The sequence below is a fragment of the Schistocerca piceifrons genome, chromosome X, assembly GCF_021461385.2.
Source record: "Schistocerca piceifrons isolate TAMUIC-IGC-003096 chromosome X, iqSchPice1.1, whole genome shotgun sequence".
In the NCBI taxonomy this organism is placed as follows: domain Eukaryota; kingdom Metazoa; phylum Arthropoda; class Insecta; order Orthoptera; family Acrididae; genus Schistocerca; species Schistocerca piceifrons.
This window is the reverse complement of record NC_060149.1, coordinates 821946428-821973870: the sequence shown is the minus strand read 5'-3', so window position 1 is coordinate 821973870 and position 27443 is coordinate 821946428. Positions and strand designations below refer to the sequence as shown.

General features: G+C 38.8%; 1 protein-coding gene across 1 annotated transcript in view; it reads left to right on the top strand.

Moving 5' to 3' along the window:
* The window catches only part of LOC124722897 (trafficking protein particle complex subunit 10), a 166905-nt gene that overhangs the window by 1384 nt on the left and 138078 nt on the right, over window positions 1-27443 (top strand). Inside the window, exons 4-8 of the mRNA XM_047248038.1 lie at window positions 486-681; window positions 4888-4999; window positions 5162-5349; window positions 16767-16982; window positions 24350-24535. Of these exons, the coding sequence (XP_047103994.1) occupies window positions 486-681; window positions 4888-4999; window positions 5162-5349; window positions 16767-16982; window positions 24350-24535 (898 nt within the window). The remainder of the gene's footprint in view (window positions 1-485; window positions 682-4887; window positions 5000-5161; window positions 5350-16766; window positions 16983-24349; window positions 24536-27443) is intronic.

Below are 27443 nucleotides of genomic sequence, written 5' to 3'. Positions count from 1 at the left end.
GTTACGATGCAAACTCTGCATAAATGTGACCAGTTCAGGAGTGACATGGAGAAACTAAAAAGTAGTAGACCTATTTGCAAATAAGAGTTGCATTCCCCTCCCTCCCAAATAAAGTAAATAAATGAATAGAAATGCCTTGTTGAAAAGACCATAAAATTGATAGTGTTGGAAATGTGTATTACTAAATTTTATGAATTAGTTACAAATTACATACTTAACTCAGTTGCTGTTCCTTTCAGAGAGTATTCACTAATGACACAGTTACTGATAACTTAAGAGGATGTGTGGTTTCAAGGAGAGACACTTTCTCATTCACAGTATTTCCCTTCTTATTTCATTTTAGATCAGACAAGCCAGTTGCAGAATATGGCCTGGCTAATGTCATTGCATTGTGTTACATTGTATTCTAAAAGGTACCTAGATAATAGTATTTCCCTGTGTACATCTATTGGAATGATTGTTAGAAAAACTGGCATGTATTTCAGGTGTTTATCTGTCATTAATCCTATTCGATCAGAGTCCCGTTCTGCTGAATCTTGGCGGGGTATGTTGACAAGAATTAGAGTACTGGTTTTGGCGGCATACAATAGGACATTGATAAAGTTTGAAGAAGTAATTAGGGAACAGAGAGAACGAAGAAATGAGCCTGGATGGAACTTCTGTCATTATTTTCTTTTGCAGGTAAAATAACTGTACTATTATGTAATGACATTGCTGATTTATGTTAATGATTTTGTGTAGCATACTTAACGCAACACAGTATAATTGTGTTGCGAAGTTAGATTTGAATTGTGGAACTGTGGTATCTTCCATTGTTATGTTAATTCTGAATGATCTCAAACAAACATGGTTTTCCCAGCAGAAAAGGTTCTTGAGCTAGTATTTGGTTAGAATGGATATGCATTAATACTATTACTTAAGAAATTTTTAAAGTGTGAGTTATTGCCACTGGAGTGCCTTTGCTGGCATTTACACCAATTGTAGGTTACAGAAGGCTGTTGGTGACAGCAACATGCATTATTTGTCAAAAGCGCTTACATTTTAGCAAATGGCTAGAATACTAACAAATGATTACTGTACCAAAACAGTTAAACTGACAACTGAGAGCAGAATTAATACACTGCATGGAGGCTATCTGCCTTGTAGACAAGTGAAATGTGTAAAGATGAAGAAACTTAAGTACTCAGTGATAGGCCCTACTGTGACATGTATATGTTTTATGTAGTGATCGGAAAATTATGTAATTTTAGAAGGGGAAGTTGTTAACTTGTCAAGAAAAAGTTAGTATTAGTAGGAAATTCATTTGTTAGAATTACAGAATAAAAACAAAGGTAAATAAAGTGTCCTACCCGTCCGTAGGGTATTTCTTTTCAGTTGACTGGAGTGAGATTGATGCTGATGCTTGTCAAAACCTAACAGTATTAAGAAGGAAACTGTTTCCTAATGTTGTGCAAAAAATTACTTATTTGGTTGTGGGCCAGATTTTAGCTTATTAGGCCATCATCAAATGATAGCTGAATGTTTTCCCTATTTAATATTACTAATTTCAGTTACTTAGGAGGAAGGAAGTGGTATTAACAAAGATTTTTCTGGCATGCAGCCCTGTGAAACAGGGCCATCTCTTTGGGTGAAAGAACCAATTGTGTGTGTCAGTTACATTGGGTTATTGTTGATGCAAAACATTTTGTTAAACTGGTATTAAAGCAATATGAGACCTTAAGGTTATTCATTGTCTGAGCTATAGCACTGCCCAAAATAATTACTGAGTGCCTTGTTTCAACACTTACTTTCCCCACAGCAATGTCACACCCAAGTGATGCAGCCAGTTCCCATCCCCAACCTAAACTTGTGACCGGTCTCTAACATCATCACTGGGATGTTAAACAGTATTCTTCCTTCTCCCCTTCTAAGTGGGAGCCTGAGGGTGCCAATGTAAAGAGTTTCACAAAGAGAAATAACTGTTGACTTCAGACAGAATTTCAACTTGACCATGCCAGAACACACAACTCCAGTTTTTATCTGATTAAAAATAAAATGTAAGTATCTAACTCTGCATGGCACTTAAACTATGAGAACTGTGGTTATGGTGTTGTTGCTTGTAAAAGGATATTGTGTGTGGAAAATGCAGAAAGAAAATTGACAAAGCTCTTTGGCTTCTATATTTTGCATGTGTTGCCCTTTGGTGCTCTTGTGATAAACTTGTAATGGCTCAATTCAAATTGAGATTATTGATGCCAACACAGCAAAACTGCAGAAGAAAATTGTGTTGCTAATGTACCTATTGTTAGCTCCAAAATAATGCTAACAAGTAGTCATGTAGGCTTAAACAAATAGCTCCACAAATACATAAAATAAGTAGTGTTTACTTCCACTTGTTGGATGTCCTCCAGAATGGGAGAAAAATGCACAGGATATTCAACCAGAGCTTACGAAACTATGACTGAAGTACCAGCACACTTAACATGTACAGTTGGTGGTGGTCATTAAAATGTTTACAAAACAACCATAAAGTAAATGTGCCCTCTAGGCACATCACAGTGCTAGAGAGATAAAGGAAGAGGGGGGAAAACACAGTACATATCTCATAATTAATGGAACTTTCATCAGATGCAGGACTCATGTGGAAGAATTAGTCCATAAAACAACCAAATGTTTTCACAGGAACACATTTTGATATGCTTTCCTGTGGAAATCAACTACACTGTACATTGATTTCTATTTTCTAGGTTGTGCAGACCCTTTTCAGCAATAAATGAAAACTGATGTACACTGTAACAGTCACTTTTCAGACAGGTGCCATCCTTAACAGAAAACAGTGCAGAGTACAAAGAGGTCTAAACCAAAAGAAAGCAGGGCAACCTGGACACAATGCCACATTTAAAATCTTATCTTTAACCCACTCTAATAGGACAGAAATCTTGTTTTTATTTGTGACTGGTTTATTTTGTATATCACATGATAAACCTGTGTAACCCTTTTATTATTTTAAACAATTGTGCAGTTATTTGTTTTTAATTTGTTTTTCAACAGTAAGACTGTAACAGATTCTTGTGCAGTATGAATGAAAATTAATTTGTGGAGTTCGAATTGGAATGGAAACTTATTCCTTTATAATAGCAAGCCTAATACTTTTATTGTGTTGTCATCATTTTTCACTTCAGTGTTTTTAAAGGAATGACTTTTTTACTATGTGAAGACGTTCTGACATGGATGTATACAATGCCCATATGGATGAGTTTCTATCACATTCATAAGAAGTAACATTTGTTATGTCTCTGCAAGACATTGATGTATTTATTTAGGTGGTCTAATGGCTATAGTGCATCATTACCTCAGTTGAGAAGAGATGGAGGTAACATGGCCAACCTTAACTGTGATCACTTCTATACCTCCAACTATTCTGTTTATCAATTACAGTGAGCAGTCTGTCAGATGTGCAGCACTGCATATGGTGGTGTGCTTTTTACAAGCGCCACTGCAGATATTTGCAGAAGCCAATAGGAGAAGATTCTCTGCCCATTTCTCCTCTTTAGAAATTTTAAGCCACATAAAATCCTAAGCAGTCCTAGTAACTTTTTTCCCAGTTGTGACATTATTTGAAGCCCCCTTCTTGGGAGGGAATGACCCCTGCTTCAGTATGGTAATATGTGTTGTTAGTTATCATTCTTTCATGTGCAACCTTTCCACTAAAGGCCGCCAGACTATTATAAGTTGTTAGTTAGGGATGGATTTGTGAGAAAGGTGAGAACTCTGGAATAAACAGCAAAGGCAAATGCTCAGGAGAGAAGATAGTCACTGTTCAGCCAACTGATTTTTGTGGAAACAGTGTCTCAATGTTCTTGACAATGTGAGTTACATTAAATGCGTTTATTAACCTGGATGCTAATATATCCTATTCAAAGTGTTCTGGTGGTATGCCTTTTGTGGTGCAGAATTGAACATCAATACCCAACCGAGTACGGACCACAGTTTCTTTGATGACTGAAATTTGTCAGTGCATTAATCGAGGGTAGCTGGGTATCAGTTATCAAATGTAATAAAATTACTCATTCCAGTTATGGAAACTGCTTACTACAATGTATGTGCATTTAAAAAGTCCCAGAATCAGATGCTGTTCAATAAATCATGCTTCATTATTTTAATGTGAGATTGAACCAGCTTCTTTTGACAGTTATTAATAAAATTAGTCAGGAGAAAAAAGTATCTGCACCTGCAGAGAGGCACTTATCACTAACATCCAAGGCCATGAAAGGTTTTTACTTCAAAGTGTATATCACTGTTCCATAGGCAAACTGCATAGTGCCAAAATCCATTTGAACCATTGCTCATTTTTCCAATTGAGTGAGCAGTGTAATTAGCCTATTTGATATTTATATTCGAGAAAGAGATTACAAATCTGTATTCAGTCATCTCAATTTAGGCTCTCCGTTGTTTTCCATATTACTTTAGCTGAATCTAGATTATATTTTAAGCAAGGCAATGACCAGTTCCTTAATCGTTTTTATCCAAATCAAGCATATACTCGATCTCTAATGACCTCAGTGCCAGTGAGATGTTAAACTTTACTCTGTTTTGTCAAAAATTAACATTTTGAAAAACTTGGCTGTAATAACATAAAGTTTATTATTGAAACAACCACCAGCCACATGATTACTGTCACAGTTACAAACCTGAAACTTTAATTCCGATTTATTGGTCATGTGGATCCTTGAGACTAGATAATGTAACAGCCAACTGCAGCATCAGTTAAAGACGTACCAGTTAACATTTTGATTGTGTGTGTGTGTGTGAGAGAGAGAGAGAGAGAGAGAGAGAGAGAGAGAGAGAGAATGTAAATGTAATAAAATGTGTAATGATTAACAACTAAATTTCCTTTTATACTTTCAGGAAGAATTAGCATTTGTGCTTCAGATGCTTGGTTTACATGATGAAGCACTAGTACAATATGATGAGTTGGATGCCTTATTTACTCAGTTTGTCTTGAACTCAAATGTTGGAGGTAAGAGAAACAGTTTTTTTCAGTTCAACTTATTTTATATTGGAGCACCTAAAATGTGTTTTTAATGTTTACTATAGTCTAATGAAAAGAAATTAATGTTTTTGAAAGGAAAATAAATATGTAATGTGCATTACATAGTATTATTATGCCTTTTTCTGCCAGACACACCTGCATGGCTTAGTGACTTCCAGAAGCCGTTTGATAGTTGGTCTAGCATTGTTTTGAGCAAACAGCTGGATGTGGGACGGCGGTGTCTACTTACGGAGTGCAGAATTTCTTTGCTAGACTTTCGTGGCTACCTGTTTTCACGTCAGAGTGCAATGCTCCTGCTGTTACTCCGACCAGGAGAGGTATGGCAGTATGTAAACCTATCTGAAGTTAATTTGCAACATTTTAGTAAGTTTTAGAGAACATGCTTGTAGGTAAAATGGCAATTATTCCAAATTATTACTTAATAAAACAGTGAAAATTGCAAATAAATAACTGATTGCCTGTGATCTTTACTGTTTCCTTAAGTGATAATTTTAGTTAGTTTCCTTTGTAAGTCAACTACATTCTGCAAAACATCACCCATGTAGACCACCTTTGTGGTCGTGCCAAATGGAGAGCACCTCGGGCAGTTCAGTTAGCAAGCACTGAATTTGAGTTTGCTGGATCCTGGGTCCCCATTCTGGTGCTAGTCAGTGTCATAATTGGCTTCCTTAGGTTTATGGGACTGTTCCTGAGCTGACATACTTAGGAGTCCAGTGGTTCTACTCTCTCATACTGCAAATGTTGCTGAAGCTGTGTCTACTGCCTGGCAGCAGAAGCACTCAGCCTAACTTGTGAGCACCCTGAAGCCATAATAATAATAATAATAATAATAATTATTATTATTATTATTATTATTATAATAATAATAATAATAATAATAATTATTATTATTATTATTATTATTATTATTATTATTATTACCCAGTCAGTCAAACCATCTTTAGACAATAGTACTCAGAGCCATGCGTCTTAGAAAAGCAATGTACAATAACAAAACATATTCTGTGATACTAAGTTGTATTCAGTAGAAAAGAAAATATCTTTGAAAAGTAGTATTCTAGATATGCAAATATCTACGATGTATTAGTGACACACACAAATCCATGAAAAAATTGTGCATTATTTACAGAAATATTAATGTAGCCACAAACAACACAGATAAAACATTATTACTCTTCCTACTCATTTGTGCTGCCAGGCTGGTTTCCTTAAAGTGCAACCCTGTGTGCCAAATCCAATGAGGTGCTTAAAATTTCATTGGTACGGTCATATCTCGGGTCTTTCAAGTGCCAAACAACCTATTGCCTTGTTACTACCACCCCTCAAGTATCAGTAAAACATCATTGGAGTGGCTTCCTCCTTACTGGATAATATTAGCCTGTAAATATTTACATAAATATTTGACCTCAGTTGCCACCATGTGAGTCACTCAGCAGAAAAAAAGTTATATATATGAAGATGGTATCTCTTCTTTCGGACATGTCCGAAAGAACAGATACCATCAGTGACCATGCAGCTCGTTAGAATGAAATTACAATGAAATGAATACCCTTAGCTGCATACAGGCATTGATACAAGTCAACGGGGACAGTTGAAAATGTGTGCCCCGACTGGGACTTGAACCCGGGATTTCCTGCTTACATGGCAGACGCTGTATCCATCTGAGCCACCGAGGACACGGGATAGTGTGACTGCAGGGCCTTACCTCTGGCACGCCTCCCGTGAGACTCACATTCCCAACTTACTGTCCCGCACTATATTCATAGTGCCTCTGCCCATTATACTCATTACTCACGGCTTTTTGCCAATTCCTGTAAGAGTTCAGGCACTGTTTGTGCATCTATATATAGATGGTATCTGTTCTTTCCGACACCCAAAGGCACCAGCCCAGCTGGGAGTGGAATCACCGGGGGCAGCTAAGCATTGCAGGAAGGTGCCAGGGGACTGGGCCCCAGTGAAGGCAGGATGTGGTGACATCCATAAGGAGGGCTAGTCTGCCCCTGCAAAAGGGACACTCTGCAAGGCCAGAACAGGCACTGAGGGAGGAGGCAGCAGTTGATCCCACGGCCCTCGCCATGGCGCGAGGACACAGCTGGTTGTGGTGGTGTGCCGTCAACCCATAACTGTTGTGAACCATACAGAGGCGGTGGCTTCGCCAGCTTTGGGCTCTGGATGGAAAGCAATTTGGTCGGTGGCTGAACGAGCAGATTTAGATACCAAAAGCATATATGTGCACTCACAGGCTGGTGTCTACTGAAAAGGAACATTGGAGGGGATGGGCTAAATCAGCCACACCTGGAATAAATTTGTGATACTAAGCTCTTCTACCTGAAAACCCTTGGCATTCTTTGACATTTGTTGGGCAAGCCAGTTCTGTGACCATGGCAACATGATGACGTAAAGGCTTACACTGTCCGAAGAAACCTCAAACCCAGTGTACGCAATGAATGCAGAGCCAGCAGCCGATCATGATGAGCGCCATGCCAACGAGCATTAGTGGAGCGACATGAACAGATGTAGAATGAAATGTTGGCTGGCGGCGACCTTTGAGCATTTTGACCTGACTCTGGTCTCTCACTAGTATAAATCCATAGGAACTCTAAGAGTGTGTCAAGATTGTGTCTGTGGATGGATAAGTGATGTACCTCTTCATTTACCCCTTGAATGTGTGGGTGAGATGTGCCACATCACCATTAGATTGCGGGTGAAACGGAGTAGTAGTTCAGTTGTGAATGCCTTGGTGGTCCATTACCCATCACAAGCATATAAGGCAATTCTTCAATAGAAGGAAAAAAAAAAAATTGGAGAGGGCCTGAATCACAGATGTGGCTGATATCAAAGGACAGTGGATAACATGTGGAAATTTAGAAAGCATCGACAACCAACAACCAGGAAGAATTTATGAAAGGTCCTGTGAAATAACGTGGATGTGTTCCCATGGACATTGCGGTGAGGGCCATGGACAGAATGTTGCCTGTGGCACTGCCTGTTGGATTGCACAATGAGAGCAGGCCACAAGAAGATGCACAGTTTCACCATCAGTGATGGGCGAAAACACGTGTTCAAAGGCCAGTAACTTGGTACACGAGACCCCTCCCCCCAAATGTCCCTCATGTTGGAGCTGAAGCACAGCCTGCTCTAGAGTGGCTGGGATCAGAACCCTAGGCAACAGCCCTTCGTAGTTAAGAGAACACCACCATCAGACACTAAAAGGTGGTGACAGAGGGCAAAATAGTTACACAAAGGATCAGAAGCACTGTCCGGCCAACCATGCTGAATGAGGCGAAAACTTAATGAAAAACCAAATCGACAGCAGCTGTGATATGGGAGCCCGTAATAGGAAACCGTTCCCCTGTACATTGCCCTTCAGAATCTAAGTGAAAACAAGAGTTCATCCTGATCAAAAGTTGGATCCTGCTCTGTCGAAAGCACGGATAGCGCGTCAGTGTGCTGCTAGGTAGTTGTAGCGAGACATAAACAAGGCCCAATGCCTTGCCGGCCAATGAAGCGGAAGAATGAAATAACAAAACCAAGGACTTGTGGTCGGTAATGAGGTGGAACATGGAGCCATACAAGAACAAATGAAACTTTTTGAGGGCATAAACAATAGCAAGTGCTTCGTTTTCAATCTAGGAATAGCGCCACTGAGCAGAGTTCAGCATTTTCAATGTGTAAGCTATCGGTTGTTCGGAACAATCCTCATATTGATGTGTGAGAACAGCCCTGAGTCCATACCGAGAGGCGTCCATAGTGAAAACCAGTTAGTGGCCAGGATGGAAAGTAGCCAAACAAGGAGCACTCACAGGCTGGTGTCTACTGAAAAGGAACATTGGAGGGGATGGGCCAAATCGGCCACACCTTGAATAAATTTTTTGATAGTAAGCTCTTCTACCTAAAAACCCTTGGCATTCTTTGACATTTGTTGGGCAAGCCAGTGCTGTGACCATGGTGACATGATGATGTAAAGGCGTACACTGTCCCAAGAAACCTCAAACCCAAAGTACACAATGAATGACTGAAAAAAGTGTGACTTGGCCAAGTTGAATTTCAATCCTGCAGTACTTAAGACCATGAACAAGGTGCATAAGTTACATAAATGCTCTTCTGTGGATGCACTTGACACGACAGTGTCATCAAGATAGTTGATGCATCCCAGAATGGACGTTCAGTTGTTCTGAAAAACACTGAAAAATCACCGGAGTGTTAGCCACACCAAACAGGAGGTGCTGATATTGGTGCAACCTGAAGGAAACATTTAGAATCCTCATCCAACAAAACCTGTTAACAGGCCTCAGATAAATCAGGTTTGGAGAAAAACTTGGCCCTGTGGAGTATAGTCACCAACTCGTCGGGACGGGACAAAGAGTAGGTGTCAGTGATGGGGCATCAACTAAAAAAGTCACCACAGAGGTGAAGCTGATCAGTCAGCTTCTTGACAGTGACAATGGGATTAGACCAATCACTTATAAAGTGCAGCTGCAGTTTAGATTTCAGGGTAATGTGGGCTGCAAAATTAGTGACACAACTTAACCCATCTGCGAAAAGAGATGGGAACTCAAAAGACAGAGAATCTAACTGCTGGTAAGGGACCTGGTTGGAAAAGAGGAGAATGATATCCAAAATGGAAAAACCAAAATCATTGAAAGCATACAGACTGAACAAATTTGTCGTGTCAGTATCATTCAGTACCAAAAAAGTCAAGGAACAAACCACAGATTTATAAATAGTGGGAGCCAAAATTGCTGTAAAACTGGAATATACTGCTTGCTGTAACTCATGAAACATAATTGGAGACAATGCTGGAGATCCCATATCCACCTAAGTTTGCGAGCTCAGTAAAGTCACAGCTGCACCCGTGTCTAATTGTAGTCTGAGTACTTTGTCCATCATTTGCACTTTGATAAAGTTACGATTTTTAAGCACTGGAGACATACAGTTAAAATCCATATCCATGACCACAGGAGGGGTGGGAACGACACACAGATGCTGTATGTTGTTTTTTCCTACAGTTGTTGCAAGTCGCCTAGCATGTAGGGCATGTGACCCTGTCATGTTACACAAAACATTATGGGCAAGATGAATGTTGTTGTTGTTTGACAGTTATCAAGTATGATGCAGAGGCCACATTTGTATGGCTGCCACGTCGTCCTCACCCCAAGAACTGACTGACGCCCGACAACCAGGAAGAGGAACCACTGCAGCTATGTTACACTCAGCCGCAATCTAGTCGCCAGCTGAAAAAGATAACTTGAAAGAGTGAGCCATGTTTAACACTTCAGCCCAAGATGGATTCTCACACTGTTGTGCACATTGACACACTTCCTTGTCAGGAGCCAACTGAATGATGCATGACAGACCATAGGATCGGTACAAGAATCATGATGAGCATAGTCAACAAACTGACATTTATGACTGAGGTCATGGAGTTTGGCAACGCAGTCCTGGTTGGACTGGTGGAGCTGTCTATGACAACAATAGAACGTGTGCTGCAATGATTTGCTTGCATTTACGGTGATAATTTTGTTGAACAAAAACGATGTAGGTTTCTGGAGGGGTCTAAATGCCACAACTAGTAGATGTGAGGAGAAATCAAGAAAGAAAAAAAGCCTTACACACTTTAGCATCGGTGGCATCAAAAGAGATGAAATGTTGCCAAAGCTGCTTCTCATAAGCCTCCCAGGCTTAGACTGCATTGTCATAATGGGGAAAGGGTGGTAGGTATGCCAATGGTGTGGAAGCCTCCACAGTCAGTGTGGTTGATGAGATCATTATGGCAACAGTAAGAGTCTGCTGTTGCTCGAGGGGAGATTGGAACACTCCCTCCATGGCAAGAAGAACCAAAAGAAAAACCAGACAGACTGGGCACGTGGAAGTGAACATCATACTCATCGCCAGTTATAATGTACTGCAAGATAACAATATCACAGCCAAAAGGAAACGCAGTTTATTCTTCTTCCACATACAGGCAAATGACAGTTGAGAACATAGACACAAACACTGAAACAATCCAGGAACTGATACAAACAGTTGGTGACAGTAAGTATGAACACAATATGAGGGTGAGTGTCTGCTGCACAGTGCTTATAAAGAAGAGGGGTCCAGTAGACATTGTGGCTGATACCACCCAGTGTGCCTCTGGTGGTCAGCTCTCGCAGATGACATTGGTGGAATATTCAAACTGTAGCGCGCCAGCAGCCTGGTGCCGCAATGTTTATCCAAATATTACACACAGGCTTATAGAAGTTGTGACATACTGACAAGATTTGCGGGAGTGCAGCGATTCCATTGTAGTATAAGATTTTTATGACAGTGAATGTAAGTTGACATTCTCTAACTTGTCCAGTCTTTACTGTTCTGAAGTAGTTGAGAAGTGCACAGTTTATTTCTTTTTCATGTTCTCCCCCTTACAGCTTTAAAGTATTTTTTCCTCATATTCAGTTGTTGCAAGTATATCTTTCTTCAGATTATCTCAGTCTTAAGCAATTTATTTGGTTGTGGCTTATCTTAATTTTGACTGTTTGTCTTGGACATTATCTAAGTCCCACAAAGACATGGTCAGATGCTTATGTAATTTCTTGAACATACACACCATCTACAGTTTAGTATCCCCGCTAGCGCGCATACATATAAACTTAGATGAGCTGTTGTGGGTCTTACGGCAGAATAGTGTGGAAAGCTATGATGGATGGTGCACGTGGAACATAGTATGGGCAGACCCACTCACCGAGACATTTACTTGGCGGCAGCAGTCGTCCAAGCCAGCCAGTTTTTAGGCTGAGATCAACTAACAGGGACTTAGCTTCTATACTGTGCCATACTTGTTCCATGTGCCAGATGTTTTGGTCATTTCTGCTGACTATGTTTGTGCCTTCTCTGTGTCAGTCTGTACACGACGTTTAAGCTCCCTGTTCCCTGTAGGTTGATCGGCATGTCGAGTTTTCGCTGCTTTCCGTTCGAGCGCCCGCTGTTGGTTAGAAAAATGACATTTTTGCCAACAGGACAGATTAGCATCATTGTCACATCTATGCAGAGACAAAAAGTGGGGATGTAAATAATTGGAGTTTATTAATAACTTGAATACAATGTATTAATGTTTCACAATAATATTTATTAGTTCGTTATCAACCAGCTTTCGGCTTCTTAGGCCATCATCAGATAACTTAATGCTGAACAGATAGCCCACACAACTTTAGTGGGATTTAATATCTGAACAAAGAGTGCCGTACAAAGATAGCTGACATTTTATGACAATATCGATACAAAACACAAGAATCATGTAATACATAAAGAGACACTGAACAAACAAATCTTACATTACACAGATTGCAGGAAATTCTATAAATTCCATTCTGTTCTAAAGATGGAATCTTATCTTCACTGTCCGTAGTGTAAAAAGCTGGAGTAAATTTCCTAGATTTTAGTTTCCTGGCAAGCACCCGTGAAGTCGTACCCACATATAGCATTGGATCCCATTTGCTATCGGCGTTGTTTTGCGTTGTCTGAGGTGGATAAAGGAGAGCTGTTATCCTCTGTCTCTTCTTTTTGCTGAGTATATTGTCAATCGGTGTAGGACTGTAACCATTACTGTATGCTATTTCTTTAACTATTTTCAATTCATTTTCAAAATCTGGTTTGGTTTGAGGTACAGATAGTAAGTGTTGCACCATGGAGTGAAAGGCTGGATGTTTGTTATGAGATGCTGGGAAGTGGCTGGTATTATTGTGTCTGTTGAGGTTACTTTCCTGTATATCTTAAATAAATTCTGTTGGTTACAGATGTCAACAGTTTGCAGAACATGTCATTAACCTATCAAATCTAAATTTGTTTTCTGAAGAAATACAAATTTTAAATAAGAGAATTAAATATGTTCTGAAATCCAATGTTTCCAAACAACAGCTAGACATACTGGAAAGTGGATCTTGAACATTCTTTATCAGGTGATGTGTCTGTGAATCATTTGGTAGCTCATGAACTAAAAACTGAAAATAGAGATGCATTTAACACTAGTTGTAGGGAGCAAAAAGTGTTGTGCACATTACAGAAAAAACTATCTTATCAAGATGTGATTGCCACCAAGGGTGACGAGGGGAACAGTTAAGTTTTACTTAATAAGTCATAACGTATTAAACAAGTATTTACATTCCTCAACCCTGTAGAGTTCCCTAAGTTACATGAACGATCTCACAATGAAATATGCCATGGAAGTGAAGAACCTTATTAAAACCTGCAAATCTTTATTTATTGGTAGTGATGTCAAATACCTCACAAACATGAATCAAATAGAACCCAGGTTATATGGGTTACCTAAGATTCACAAAGATGTTCCAATAAGACCTGTAGTGTCTTCAGTTCAGCACCTTGCCATAAATTAGTGAAAGAGGTACAATCACTAAATAAAACAAAAACTAAATTTCAAGCAAAATTTGGAATACCTACTTCACTTGCATTAGTGAAAAACTGAAAGATGTACCCATTACACCTAGTGCAAAACTAGTCCCATTTGATGTTAGCAGCCTGTTTTCTAATTTTCTTGTTGGAGAGACAATGGAAATTTTAGCAAAATAGTTACATAAAACCAGAACAAATCCAATGGAGATGTAAGATACCAGGATGGCAACTGAAATGTGATTAAAGCAGAAGACAAATTTTGACTTGATAGGTTAATGACATATTCTGCAAACATATGACATCTGCAACCAACAGCATTTATTTAAGATATACAGAAAAGTAATCTCAACAGACACAATAATACCAGCCAGTTCCCAGCATCCCATAAAACACAAACATGCAGCCTTCCATTCCATGGTGCACTGCCTACTTTCTGTGCCCCAAACCAAAACAGATTTTGAAAATGAATTGAAAATAGTTAAAGAAATTGCATACAGTAATGGTTATAGTTCTACCCTGATTGACAATATAATCAGCAAAAAGATAAAAGGATAACAGCTCTCCTTTATCCGACACCAGACAGCACAAAACCACACTCATAGCAAATGAGCCCTGATGCTGTATGTGGGTAGGACTTCACAGGTGCTTGCCAGGAAACTACAGTCCAGGAAATTTACTCCAGCTTTTTACACTAGAAATATTGTTGCCCACCATCTCTTCAACAGTAAAGACAGAATTTCATCTTTAGAACAGAATAGAATTTCTAGAATTTCCTGCAATCTGTGTAATGTAAGATTTGTTTGTTCAATGTTTCTAGGTATTACATCATTCTTGTGTTTTGTATCAATATATTCATAAAATCTCTCACATCTTTGTACAGGATTCTTTGTTCAGCTATTGTAATGTCTTCACATCTACGCCTGATATTCGAGAACAGGTAATGGACACCCTGCAACATTCTGCATCATCCCACACCATTGGCTAGAGACTAGCAACAGCCAGACTAATGAATTATTATCTAGAGCATAGGCTTCCATTAAAACAGCAAATATGGCTCCGTGTGGAGTAATGTCTTTATAGGGAAGCTTGGAGTACTGATGGATGGCATTGGACAGTGATTAGTGATGAGTTGTGGTTCTGCACCACCACAAATGACTGTTACCAGCGAGTATGACACCAACATGGGCAGAGGTCCCATTCTTCCGATGTTTTAGAGTGTTGCTCCTGGCAGCATGGCATGGGGAGGAGTGGGGTATCACTTCAGGTCGAAGCTAGTAGTCACTGAGGGAACTCTGATGGCACAAGGGTACGTCACAGACATTCTATGTCCCCATGTATTACGTGTCATGTGACACTATTGTGATCTCATTTTTCAGTGGGTCAGTGCTTGTACACACATGGCATGTGTGTCTATACACTGTCTGTGTAATGTTGAGGTACTCGTGTAACCAGCAAGATCCCCAGATCTGTCCCTGATATAACATGTTTGGGATGGGCTTGCACTTCAGCTCTGTTCCACTTTCGGTATCCAGGATATCAAAGAACAGTTAAACACTTGTGGTCCAGCTTGCCCAAAGGATGGATACAATCACTCTAACACCCTTCCCAACTAAATCCAGCCCTGATAGGGTGTAATGTCTTTCTGATAAGTGAGCCCATACTGCCAAGTTCTTCATCATTTTTACTTGGTTTTGTAATTACGGAAATAATATCACATACTCTCTAGACCTGTCAAGTTTCATTTTGTTTCCTTCTTCCTTTCTGAGTGCTTCACATTTTTTGTCGGGTGGTATACTTGAAACATTGTAGTTTACCCTGTCTCATCTCTTCACTTCATAAGTGTCTAATTTATACATTGCTTTTAGTGTACAACAAGAGTCTGCAGAACTGTGTAGACTGCCCAAACTCGCTACCCCCACACTGCTGCTGCATGTTTCATTGAACTGATGGAAAAGTTGCATTTGTGAGTGAAAGTGCTTACGATGTAACATGAATGTTGCCAATAGAGGCCGAAGCATTTTGTCTTGTGTGTGCCTTCAGGTGGTAAAGATTTCTGCAACTGTGCACTTCATAGCTCATGTGGCATGCTTAGCAAAATTATTTCAAGAAGAAAGAAGGTAGAATATGGCAACATGGTGCAAAGAATACATGAGTGTATTAATCGATGATATGAACTGAAGTTTACTCTTTTTGACATCAAAAGTAAAGATTATAAAAATAGGAACAAACATGGTGCAGCATTAAACAAAATATGCTGTATGTTAAGAGTGTAGGTTGCAGACAACAAACTGTTCATGACATTAAACAGAAAATAAAATGCCTGCATTTACAGTATTGCTGAGAAGACAGGTCATTGAGACCTCAAAGAGAAAGGGTTCTGTCAGTTAGGATGTTGATGTACCAAAAGTATAGTTCTTTGGCGTACTTTGATTCACCAGTGGCATGGAATCTTAGAGTAGCCAATAACTTCTTGGAAAAAGTAATTGCTTTTCTTACACCATCTCCTGGTGCATTAAATTCTGTTGCATGATGTCCAGTACGAATTGATGATTATACCTGTTCATCCTCTGTTAATTTTGGAACACACACACACACACACACACACACACACACACACACACACACACACACGAAACAAAACAGATGAACACTACATAGCTAGGCAGAAACAAGAGAAATAATTGCTTTAACATGTCACAAACACAAGAAATGAGACCACAAAAAAAAGGACCCTGCAACGTGCTAAATAACGCGATATGCAGCAATTTTTGTTTTGAAATTAATGAAAGACAGAAAAATGTAAAAGTTCCATTGTTTGCAGGTGACAAACTGTATCGTATATTATGGTAGTTTAGCATTCACAACTAATAGTGTCATGTGAGTGTTAACAAATATACATTTGTATTATTTTGAAATTTAGTACCATAGATGTAAGCTAAGTGTAATGTAAGTGAACAATGCATAATTCCTCAACTTAGTGGCATATGTCTTAGCTGTTTACTCTGTGTAAACTAATGTAAAATATTTGACACTTACTAATCAATCCTTTACAAATGTAAACTCCTTTGAGCCAAAAATTCATGTAACCTACAAAAGAGGTTAACATGTAACAATACTTCCTCAAAAAAAAAAGTTAAACAAAGACCCTGCTAAAGACAGCCTATAAAGTTCTAGAAAATGTTTGGGTGATAACAAAACTAAAAAACTGTGTATTGCACAAGGCATAATTGCTCTCCAGTTCTGCTGAGTAAGCATGGAAAGTAGAAGAGCTACAACATCCTAAAGATTATTATTGTATATGTTGACCTGCACAAATAAAGTTACTCATAGTGAAATTTATTTCCAGTTAGCAATGCGTGCACTTCAGTTCCTACACATGTGTATCAGAGAGCTGGAAATCCTAGAAATCTCTACACCACCAGGTGCTGTAGCATGCTGGGTCTTCCTTTGTTGTCTTGAAGTCTTGCAGACATGTGAGAGTTGCCCAGGAAGTACAGATTGTGATAGTGGTGATTCCTATCCAGTGCATGCAGCAAGCCTCTGGGCCTATGCCCGTGATAAGGTAACTCATTGTAGTTGCACTAAGATACCTTGAAGATGTTCTCTGTTTACGCTAGTCTCTTATTTAACATACACATTTTACTTTGAGATAATTACAACAATCTAATCACTGATAATGTCTTCTACATATTTTGATTAGACAGTTCACTTGAATTGTCATAAGTATCCATACTAAATCGATTTTTTGAGGATTCCACATGGTTACTTAGCAGCCAGTAATTGAAGTTCCTATAATCCTTCACAGGTGTTTGTAACTTGTAGCTAGCATAAAGAGAAGCTGATTTTCTATGTATTTAAAGCTGTAGTGTTTATTTTTGTGTAGTCATATCTAGTTCCACTCGTATCTAGCTCTAACCTCCTCCTTTTATAACTATTTTATAGGTGTGGACTAACAGAAATTAGCTTCCTGTATTGACCCCTACTTTGAGAGTGGGAGGAGGATTAAACTGTGATCGTCACTGTGGGTAACATTTCAAATAAAAAAACAGTTGATCGTAGGAATATCACATGGCAATATATGACTGCAGAACTTGGATTTCTTTTGTAATTTCATCAAGACGATACAGGAATTGGAGCATTAGAATTCCCATTGTTTTTTAGAAGCATAGAAAATTACATGAAGGTACTCAAGTGACTTAAAGTTAACAGCTGCATTATTTGTTGTTGGGCAGTGTGAGGCTGCCACTTTGCATCATTTATATTAATGGTTTTTCACTTATGATGATGTAAAGTTATGTATAGATAAAAAAAACACACAAAAACCAGATGGGAAACCATCTTGTCTCTTAGAGACCTATTGTCATATGATATATTTTGGTACTTAAACGTTTTACATATTTTTATACTAAACAAAGTGTGTGTCACTATTCATTCTTGTGTTATGATTGTGTGAAGTTTCGTTTGTTTCAAAGTGAGAAAAACTATAAATAATGAAAGTCACAATTTATTGTGAGTTAGTGGCCAGTACTATGACTTTCCTCAAAAAGAGGAGCCTCGGGGATGATCTCCAAGCATAACTGTGACAACAGTTTTTTGTGAGTGGTAAAGATTTTCTTTCAATATCTGAATTGTTCCAGAGGGTGGTTCGTACACATACATGAATATAAATGGTAGACATCAAGATACTAGTATCTGTGATATTGAGTACTGTCATTATGGCAACTGCTTCCAAATGTGGCCTTTATAAAAATGTGATTAGCGATGAGATTTGTTTGCAGCCACAACACTTTTGATCAGTATTTCCCATTGGTGTGAGGATGACTGGCTGGAAGTGACAGACAATAAACTCTGTCTAGTAAAGCGCACAGCGCTGCCATGGCATACCTCCTTCCAGTCATCTTGACAGGACTAGGTTTCCCTTACCCATCTTCACCTAGGCCACAGCCTTATGTCGTGTGGCTTCTTGCTCCAGCGAGAGGACCTTCCAACGTGTGGTGCTTGTGGCGTACAGATCACTGTGCGCCCCTTTTTATTAGACTGTGTTTTGTTTCCCAACCAGAAGGCAGTGGCAGATGGTTCTGTGATTTGTCCAACTTGTTTCCAAAAATTTTAGGGAAATTTTCTTAATGTATTAACAGGGTGACGGTCTCTTCCAGTTTATTTGTAAGTGGTCAGCCAGTCACAGTTCCCTGTCCCATTCTTTTAGCTCTCCCATGGTTTCACTTCTGTTTTAATCCCATGTGTAGTATCTTCTATTTTTCCCCATTGTCTTATGGTGTATGAGATAGTGATTCAGTGCAAGTGAGTGAATGATGCTTAGTAGACTTGTTGCTTAGTCTATCAGTACTGTATTTTGTATAAAGTGGCACACATCTGCAAGTAGTTGTCTGGCATTACTGGGGATACTTTGTTGACTCTTATACTGCTTGTATCGTCATAAAGTATTGTTAAGTTTGCTTGTTTTGTTGGATGATAGAGGTAGGTCAGAAACAGTCCAGGACAGGTTTTTTTTATTATTTATGAGTTTGCAAACTAAAAAGGAACAAATGTTTTTATGTTGCCTGGTATGTGTGCATCCTTCAAATGACCTTGGCCATGTTTTCATGCGAACTCACTAGGTGGCAGGGCTGTGCTTAGCAACACCTTTGTTTGGGTTCATGGTGCATTAGTTACAGTGACACAATGGAGATTGATTGTGAGCAAAGAATGAACATTAAGTTCTGCGTTAAGCTGTGGAAAACCCCCTAGTGAATCAAAGATAATGATTAAGCAGGCAAGGCACTTTCAAGAAGTCGTGTTTTCGAGTGGCACAAAAGTTTTTTTTTTGAAGGCAGAGATTTAGTGCAAGACAATCCCAGAGCTGGTCACCAGTGTACAGCACATACCAATGCAAATGTGGAGTGTGTCAGGCAGTTATTGCAAGAAGACAGTCTTGTAACTGTGCATGCAATATCAGAAGTTAATTTGAATTGTGATGTGTATCGTAAGATTTTACGGGACGATGTAGGGAAATGTAAACTTAATGCAAAACTCATTGCTCACACACTAATGGACGAACAGAAAGAGGAAAGATGAAGAATTTTTGCTGAGGTACTGGATAGAGCCAGATGTGATCCCACATTTGTGTCAAAGATTATTGTTGACGATGGAAGTTGGTGCTACCAGTATGACCCTCACACGAAGCATCAAAGTGCTGAATGGCAGAGACCTTGCTCACCAGCCTCAAAAAAAGTCAAGCTGCAACGTTCGAGAACTGTCACAATGTTGATCACATTCTTTGACAGTAAATGATTAGTTCACCATGAGTATGTCTCTCCTGGTCAAACAGTGAACCGAACTCTTTATGTCAAACTCTTGAAACGCTTGTGACAAGCAGTTTGACGTTGCTGCTCTGGTTTGTGGCATTCTCAGGACTGGTTCTTACTGCGTGACAATGCAAGACCCCATACTGCTTCATCTGTTACTGAATATCTGGCCAGACATTCTGTTATTACCATCCCACATCCACCATATTTATCCATCCTCTTGCCTTGTGATTTTTTTCTTGTTCCTGCGAGTGAAAATACAATTGAAAGGAAAGCTTCATCAAGATCTCACAGACATCCAACAAGCTGTGAATGAGCTTACAAGCATTGCAGTTGAAAATTTCCCTGCTTGCTTCCAAAACCTCCAGAAACATTGGCAACTGTGTATAGATAGCCAAAGGGACTACTTCAGCAGGAGCTAGGACCATTGCTTGGTAAATAGAATTGTCTGTTTAAAAAAAAACCATATCCTGCAACTTTTATAACAAAAGGAGTATAAATAAGAAACAGTTGGAGACCAAAGACAGAGTCGAACGGGAATCCATAATGTAGTGATCGAGATTATTCCATAATGTACCATTCACAAGTCACTGTATCCCTCAGTCCAATTTCTTATTTATATCTAGGTTTGAATGTTTTGTCTCTTGTGTATATAAGATTTTAGGCAATTATTTATGAGATTCTGTTGTTGCATGCTGTAATAAAAAGTATTGTGAGGTAGACAATTGAAAGCCTAAAAGAAAAAAAAACTGGCTATGTCTCCTTGTCCAGGCATTTAAAATATAGTCTCAAAGTGAAAGTATGACCTTATTTTCAAAAACGGAATTTATGTTTGCTAATAATATCAATGCTGCTAACATGCTGCTCAAACAATACAAGGTAGTTTCCAGGACCTGAGAGGACTCAATGAAAAAGCATGTGAATGGATGATCCTTAACACCAGGACCATCACCTTTTTGTAAAGTAGCTTCACAGTAGGAAATTTTGTTCTGTTGGAGAAATCAGATTGATCAGTTACGGCATTGAATATATGAGCCAGGATATTATTTAACTGGTTAAAGCAGGATCTTAGCAGTAATCTTACAATATTGTCTGTACCTGTTGATCTTTCACTTTTAAAAGAAGTGACCATATACTTTTCTTGCATTTACAGTTACAGGTGTTGTAATTACCTAATGTAAAGGTGTAGTGAATGCCCTTTGGCATGTTCATGGCTTTTCTTATATATAAATAATAATAATAATAATAATAATAATAATAATAATAATAATAATAAAGCTTTTGCATTGTTTCCTCAACAGCATTTACAAAATTCTTGATAAAGATTTCTGCTGTCATCTATGGATTGTGGACATTTCTATTTTGAATTTTGTAATAATAATAATAATAATAATAATAATAATAAAGCTTTTGCATTGTTTCCTCAACAGCATTTACAAAATTCTTGATAAAGATTTCTGCTGTCATCTATGGATTGTGGACATTTCTATTTTGAATTTTGTAAAATATCTTCAGTTCTATTGTAGTTGATCATAGTTCTCACTCTTTATCATTTCCAACTTCATTTTTAAAATAAAATATTTTTTTTGAACTTAAATAAAAACTGTTAGATTGCTTAACTTTTCCCTTGCATTGAACAGATAATGACAGATAAGTACAAAAAGAGAATACAAAGCAAAAATGTGGAAGATGGTTTGTAATTCTCTATTCAGTTATTGAAATTAATGCATAATGGCATTATTGGCCAGGAGACACCATCTGGGACTGTTCTACTTGGTCCAAGTCTTTCTATTTGACGCAAATTTGGTAACTTTGCATTTTTGTGAAGAAGATGAGAAGAGATGACTAGCTGGATATGACCAAACAATATTACTAACAAGGCTTGCTCAGAATTAACTTGGAATTTGTGTGATGCACTTCACAATCCCTTGGCCAGTGCATATATTTTCCACAGTGGATGTAAAATAACTTAATGGTTCTAATGATGGTCACTCAGTGTATTACATTGCTTTACCCTTTCTTGAAAACAGAAAAGGGTGACATGAAAATAATGTGTGCTTTTGAACTGGATAATATTCCCAAAACAGGAAATAGAAGTGCCATGTGCAGTCTGATATGAATGTAGACAAGCAGTGTTTGTGCTATTTAGCAGGCTTTTAGAAATAAAGATGCTTTTGTAACTGTTTATGTTGACAGTACGATGTTAAGTGCAGTGGCAATAGTCCAGGTTCTAATTGAATTTTCAGAAGAGTGGAATCATTTTTTGTGATTTATCATTTGTTGTGGAATTGCGTCCTGAGTGTCCATAGCATGCCCCAAGGTGGTATGTTATTTGAGTCTGTTTCATTACTTGCTGTGTGACAGGTTGCTACACTTACACAAAATCTTCATCATGCGAAATTTAGTTAATGGTGATTTTTTAAATTACATACTATTTTTGGGATGAATGCTAGAGATTCTTGGTATTGTTTTGTCGGTGGGTAATGAGTCACATTTCCGTTTGGACAATGATGTAAATACTAAATTTTGGGTAACAGGAAAGCCACACTGCTTCCTCCAGAATACACCAGTGGTGAGTTCAGATAATTATGTAATATCTTTATTATTCAGATCATTGGACTATACTTCTTTAAGTGCTACACAGTGTGTCACATTGGGAAATTATGGCAGCCTGTTACACAGTTCTGTATTTTCAAACATAGGGCTTCAATTTTGAACATAGGAACAAATGTGATTCTGGCATGATGAAGACTGAGGCTACAAGGCAAGGCTTGCAGCGCAAGTTTTTTGAAAATAAACGTCATTCTTTGGCCTCTGTGCTTCACAGATTTCTAACACTGTGATTTCTTTCTTTGCACTTATCTCAAATCCAAGTCAAAATTTCAATTCCCCTGCAGCAAAGAAGCTGCAAGTTACCAGTCTTATACGAATTATGGCTGTTTCACAGAACATATTGTTTAGTGGGTTGATTAAAAAAAATAATAAATATATATATAGGAAACATTCCACGTGGGAAAAAATACATCTAAAAACAAAGATGATGTGACATACCAAACGAAAGCGCTGGCACGTCGATAGACACACAAACATACACACAAAATTCTAGCTTTCGCAACCAACGGTTGCCTCGTCAGGAAAGAGGGAAGGAGAGGGAAAGACGAAAGGATTTGGGTTTTAAGGGAGAGGGTAAGAAGTCCTTCCAATCCCGGGAGCGGAAAGACTTACCTTAGGGGGAAAAAAGGACGGGTATACACTCGCGCACACACACATCCACACACACACATATCCATCCACACATATAGAGACACAAGCAGACATATATATGTCTGCTTGTGTCTGTATATGTGTGGATGGATATGTGTGTGTGTGTGCGCGAGTGTATACCCGTCCTTTTTTCCCCCTAAGGTAAGTCTTTCCGTCCCGGGACTGGAATGACTCCTTACCCTCTCCCTTAAAACCCACTTCCTTTCGTCTTTCCCTCTCCTTCCCTCTTTCTGATGAAGCAACCATTGGTTGCGAATGCTTGAATTTTGTGTGTATGTTTGTGTTTGCTTGTGTGTCTATCAAGCTGCCAGCGCTCTCGTTTGGTAAGTCACATCATCTTTGTTTTTATATATAAGAGACTGGTTTGATGCAGCTCTCCATGCTACTCTATCCTGTGCAAGCTTCTTCAACTCCCAGTACCTTCTGAATCTGTTTAGTGTATTCATCTCTTTGTCTCCCTCTATGATTTTTACCCTCCACGCTGCCCTCCAATACTAAATTGGTGATCCCTTGATGCCTCAGAATATGCCCTACTAACCAATCCCTTCTTTTAGTCAAGATGCACCACAAATTTCTCTTCTCTCCAATTCTATTCAATACCTCCTCATTAGTTATGTGATCTACCCATTTAATCTTCAGCATTCTTCTGTAGCAAAAAATTTTGAAAGCTTCTATTCTCTTCTTGCCTAAACTATTTATGGTCCACATTTCACTTCCATACATGGCTACACTCCATACAAATACTTTCAGAAACGACTTCCTGACACTTAAATCTATACTCGATGTTAACAAATTTCTCTTCTTCAGATACTCTTTCCTTGCCATTGCCAGTCTACATTTTATATCCTCTCTACTTCGACCATCATCAGTTATTTTGGTCCCCAAATATCAAAACTTCTTTACTACTTTAAGTGTCTAATTTCCTGATCTAATCTAATCCCCTCAGCATCACCCAATTTAATTAGACTACAGTCCATTATCCTCGTTTTGCTTATGTTGATGTTCATCTTAAATCCTCCTTTTAAGACACTGTCTGTTCCGTTCAGCTGCTCTTCCAGGTCCTTTGCTGTCTTTGACAGAATTACAATGTCATTGGTGAACCTCAAAGTTTTTATTTATTCTCCATGGATTTTAATTCCTACTAATTGCTTAATATTAAAGTTGATAGTTGACTTTACTTATTTGAAAAAATGGCACCTCTTACTTTACGCCATCTATTACTTTGCCCTTGCACATTTATTTGACTAATGCGGTGTGCAGTTAGGAAAAGTTGAAATTAGGTAATTTTAGTTGCTTTCATGAAAACATTGTTTATGCTACATTAACCAGTCGCCACAACTAGTAATTTTTGCATTTACAGCTGAGAGAACTGGGTGAATTGTGTGGTCTTACGCCGGGTTTGGAACCTACAAGTGAGCAGCTTCATACTGTAGTGCTACTTTCAGCTGGTATGGGAGATCCACCTCCAGGCATCAAACAGCCAACGCCCACTGACAAACTGAAAGAAGCTCTTTCATCAAAAGAAGCTTTTAGGAAACATTATCTGGTTAGTTTAACGCTTGCTTTGTTTGTTGCATGTAAAAAAATAAAAAAAAAATCAATCATTTTAAAGGGTCCTTTACACACTCAGATATTGGCACTGACTCATCTGTACCGTCAGTGTTCATACAGACAAATCGTTAAGAGTGAATGAATCGCCAACTGAAAAATTTGTCTGCGTTACTGTCTGTGTTCCGCCTGTGTTGAGTTGGGAATTGCTTGAATAGATGCGGACCAGAGTGAATACTTTAGCACTTCATATATGGCATGAAACGTTTCCAGAAAGATGTGGCTCAACAAGGAAGGTGATAAAACAGCATAAAATTTTGGATCAACAAAACTTCTGCTAGTTGCCAAGTACCTCAATGTTACTGTAGGTCATTCATAAGCACTTACTGATTTTTCTCATTACAGAACCATTTCTTCTTATATGCAGTGTAACATACTTCAACAACACAAAGAATATCTCTTTGTCCTAGGTAGTTAAACGAGTCTTCTTCAATAATTAATGCCTTCAAAAGATTAATATGCAAGAGAGTTTTGTGTGTTTGAAGCCACTCTTTTGTCCATATTCTCCATACTAGTCTTCTTCTTTATATAACTTCCAAAGTATTGGCACAACACAGAATAATTCTCTTATAAGTTCATTTAATTAATATGGCCATGGCCAGAAAATACTCTGCACTATCAGACTACTGCTTCTGGACTGTGTGAACTTGTGATTGAAAGGTGTGAATGTGAATTGAGTACTGCAAACAAGATGCGCAGGTAGTCATTGAGGACATGGTGGTCTTCAACAAACCTGAGCGTGTAAATGACCCTTGACATATTTGTGACTTTTACATTTCTGCTAAGAATAAGAACTAAATAATATTGGGAACTGACTAAAAAAATTAGTTTTTAAAGCCAATAATTCGCAGTAGAATACTTTCGTTACAGAGGCATGGAGTATGACAAGTGAGCATCTTGAAAACAGAGTTAAGTTCACCATTGGGTCTGATCTACTGTATCTGTAGCTCTGTAGGATAGCCATGTAATGTGATGTCAACAGTGTTCAAACTTGCGGAAGTCTCCATAGGGGCTGTGCAAGAACAAATAGCATTAGTCAAACATGTGATGGAAATGTTCCTTGATTCCAAGGTAAAGAACAATTCAGGTAGAAACTGCTTCATGTTTGGAGTGAAGCTACTTCTTTGAGCCATAAAAAAGTAACATTTTGTTACAGAGCTGCGGAGATATACTCTTGACAGTGTGGCCTTGTCTATAGAATAATTAATAAGATGTAACAAGGTTAATTCATTGATAAAATGCAGATCAATGGCACTGAACGTTTAGCTAAGCTTGGGGACAATGTATTCCATTAGTTACCTAATGTGACATGCACTCACATGTGTACACACACAGTTACATTGTTCCCAGGTGGCCTGCAGTCTTTAAATTAAGTAACCCTATTTGTTAATGAATATTCAGGCCTGTGCAGTGTTCATCATGGAATGGGTTGGTGGTGGAAACTGCATTAAAGCAAGTACATAGGTATCAGGGGAAGTAATCCACAGAATATAAGACAAACAACAAATGGTAAAACACTGACAAAAAAATCTCAAGTTAAAATGAAACAGTAATGGTTGCAGAACAGAAAATAGAGAGACCATGTTAGTTGAAGGGATGAATGAGGCAGAGGTGGGATGACACATATTTTTAAAAAAGTTAGCATAGTGTGTTGGTGGCTTTACATACAGTACTGGTCATCAAAACTGCAGGGTGTAAAATTTAGTACACAGTGCTGCCACCTCTTGCAGCAACAGTGGCTCTAACCTGGCTTGGCATGGAGTCCAACTGAGCACGGCTGACAGATAGGGTTATGTCATTTCATGATACTTCATCATAGTCCTGTTGTGTCAGTCTCTCAGCAACCCATGACCACATAAGTTCCACGGGTGATAGATCTGGAGAATATGCTGGCCATGGTGATAGTTGAACTCCCTCTGCCGTGAGGTAGGGCAGGAGAGCAAGGGCAGCATGCTGCCTCGTGCTGTTTTGTCAACAGATAATGTCACACAGACCTCAAAGACAAGGCTTAGCCGGCAGCCTCAACATGTAAGAAACAAAACAGCTGCTGTGCAGTTTACTGACTGTAGTGGTTTCGTTGTATGCCCAGTGGAACCCTACACCACTATGCCATTTGCTAGGACCCTGTGATAATGATGAGTGACATCTGTCAGTGTTCATTCCCCTCAGAGTCTCCACCCATTGGATGCTGTACACGGAACTGGGACTTGTCAGAATGGATGACGTGGTGCCACTCCTGTGTCCATTGTTTTCATAGTCTACACAACTGTCGTTCCCCTCTCTGCTGTTGTGTAAAGGGAAGCCCCAGCAATTATTGCTTTACTGACAGCCTTTGGTACTCCAGGTGTCTTTGCACTCTCTCTTACTGGAAGCCAGCCCACATCCTGACCCAAGATCCATGATGTGGTTGTATGACCCCACAAAGCTTAGTGAACAATATGCCTGTTCTCTTGGATGCTAGTGATGTGAGACCACAGAGTTCCTGCATGGGATTTAGTATGGCTTCCTAAACCAATCGGTTACTTGTTTCCATGGAAGTCACAGCATCCCAACTGACATGAGAAGTAATATTGCAGAACAGTAAACCACAGTCCCTACAGGCTAAAATCTTGCAGAAGGTAAACCACTACAGACTACAATCCAGTTTCTGTTAAATTCTGATACATGCTGGTTGACATTTCTTTTTCTTGTACAAGGCGTAACATGATATTTTCACAAACAACAAATTTCTGATTGAGAAACCTGCTGTGTAATTTTTTTTTGTATACAGAATGTAGATGTTGTGGTTGCACTGAAATGCTTATCATTTGCATGTCCAAGCATATGGTACACTTCATAACAACTTG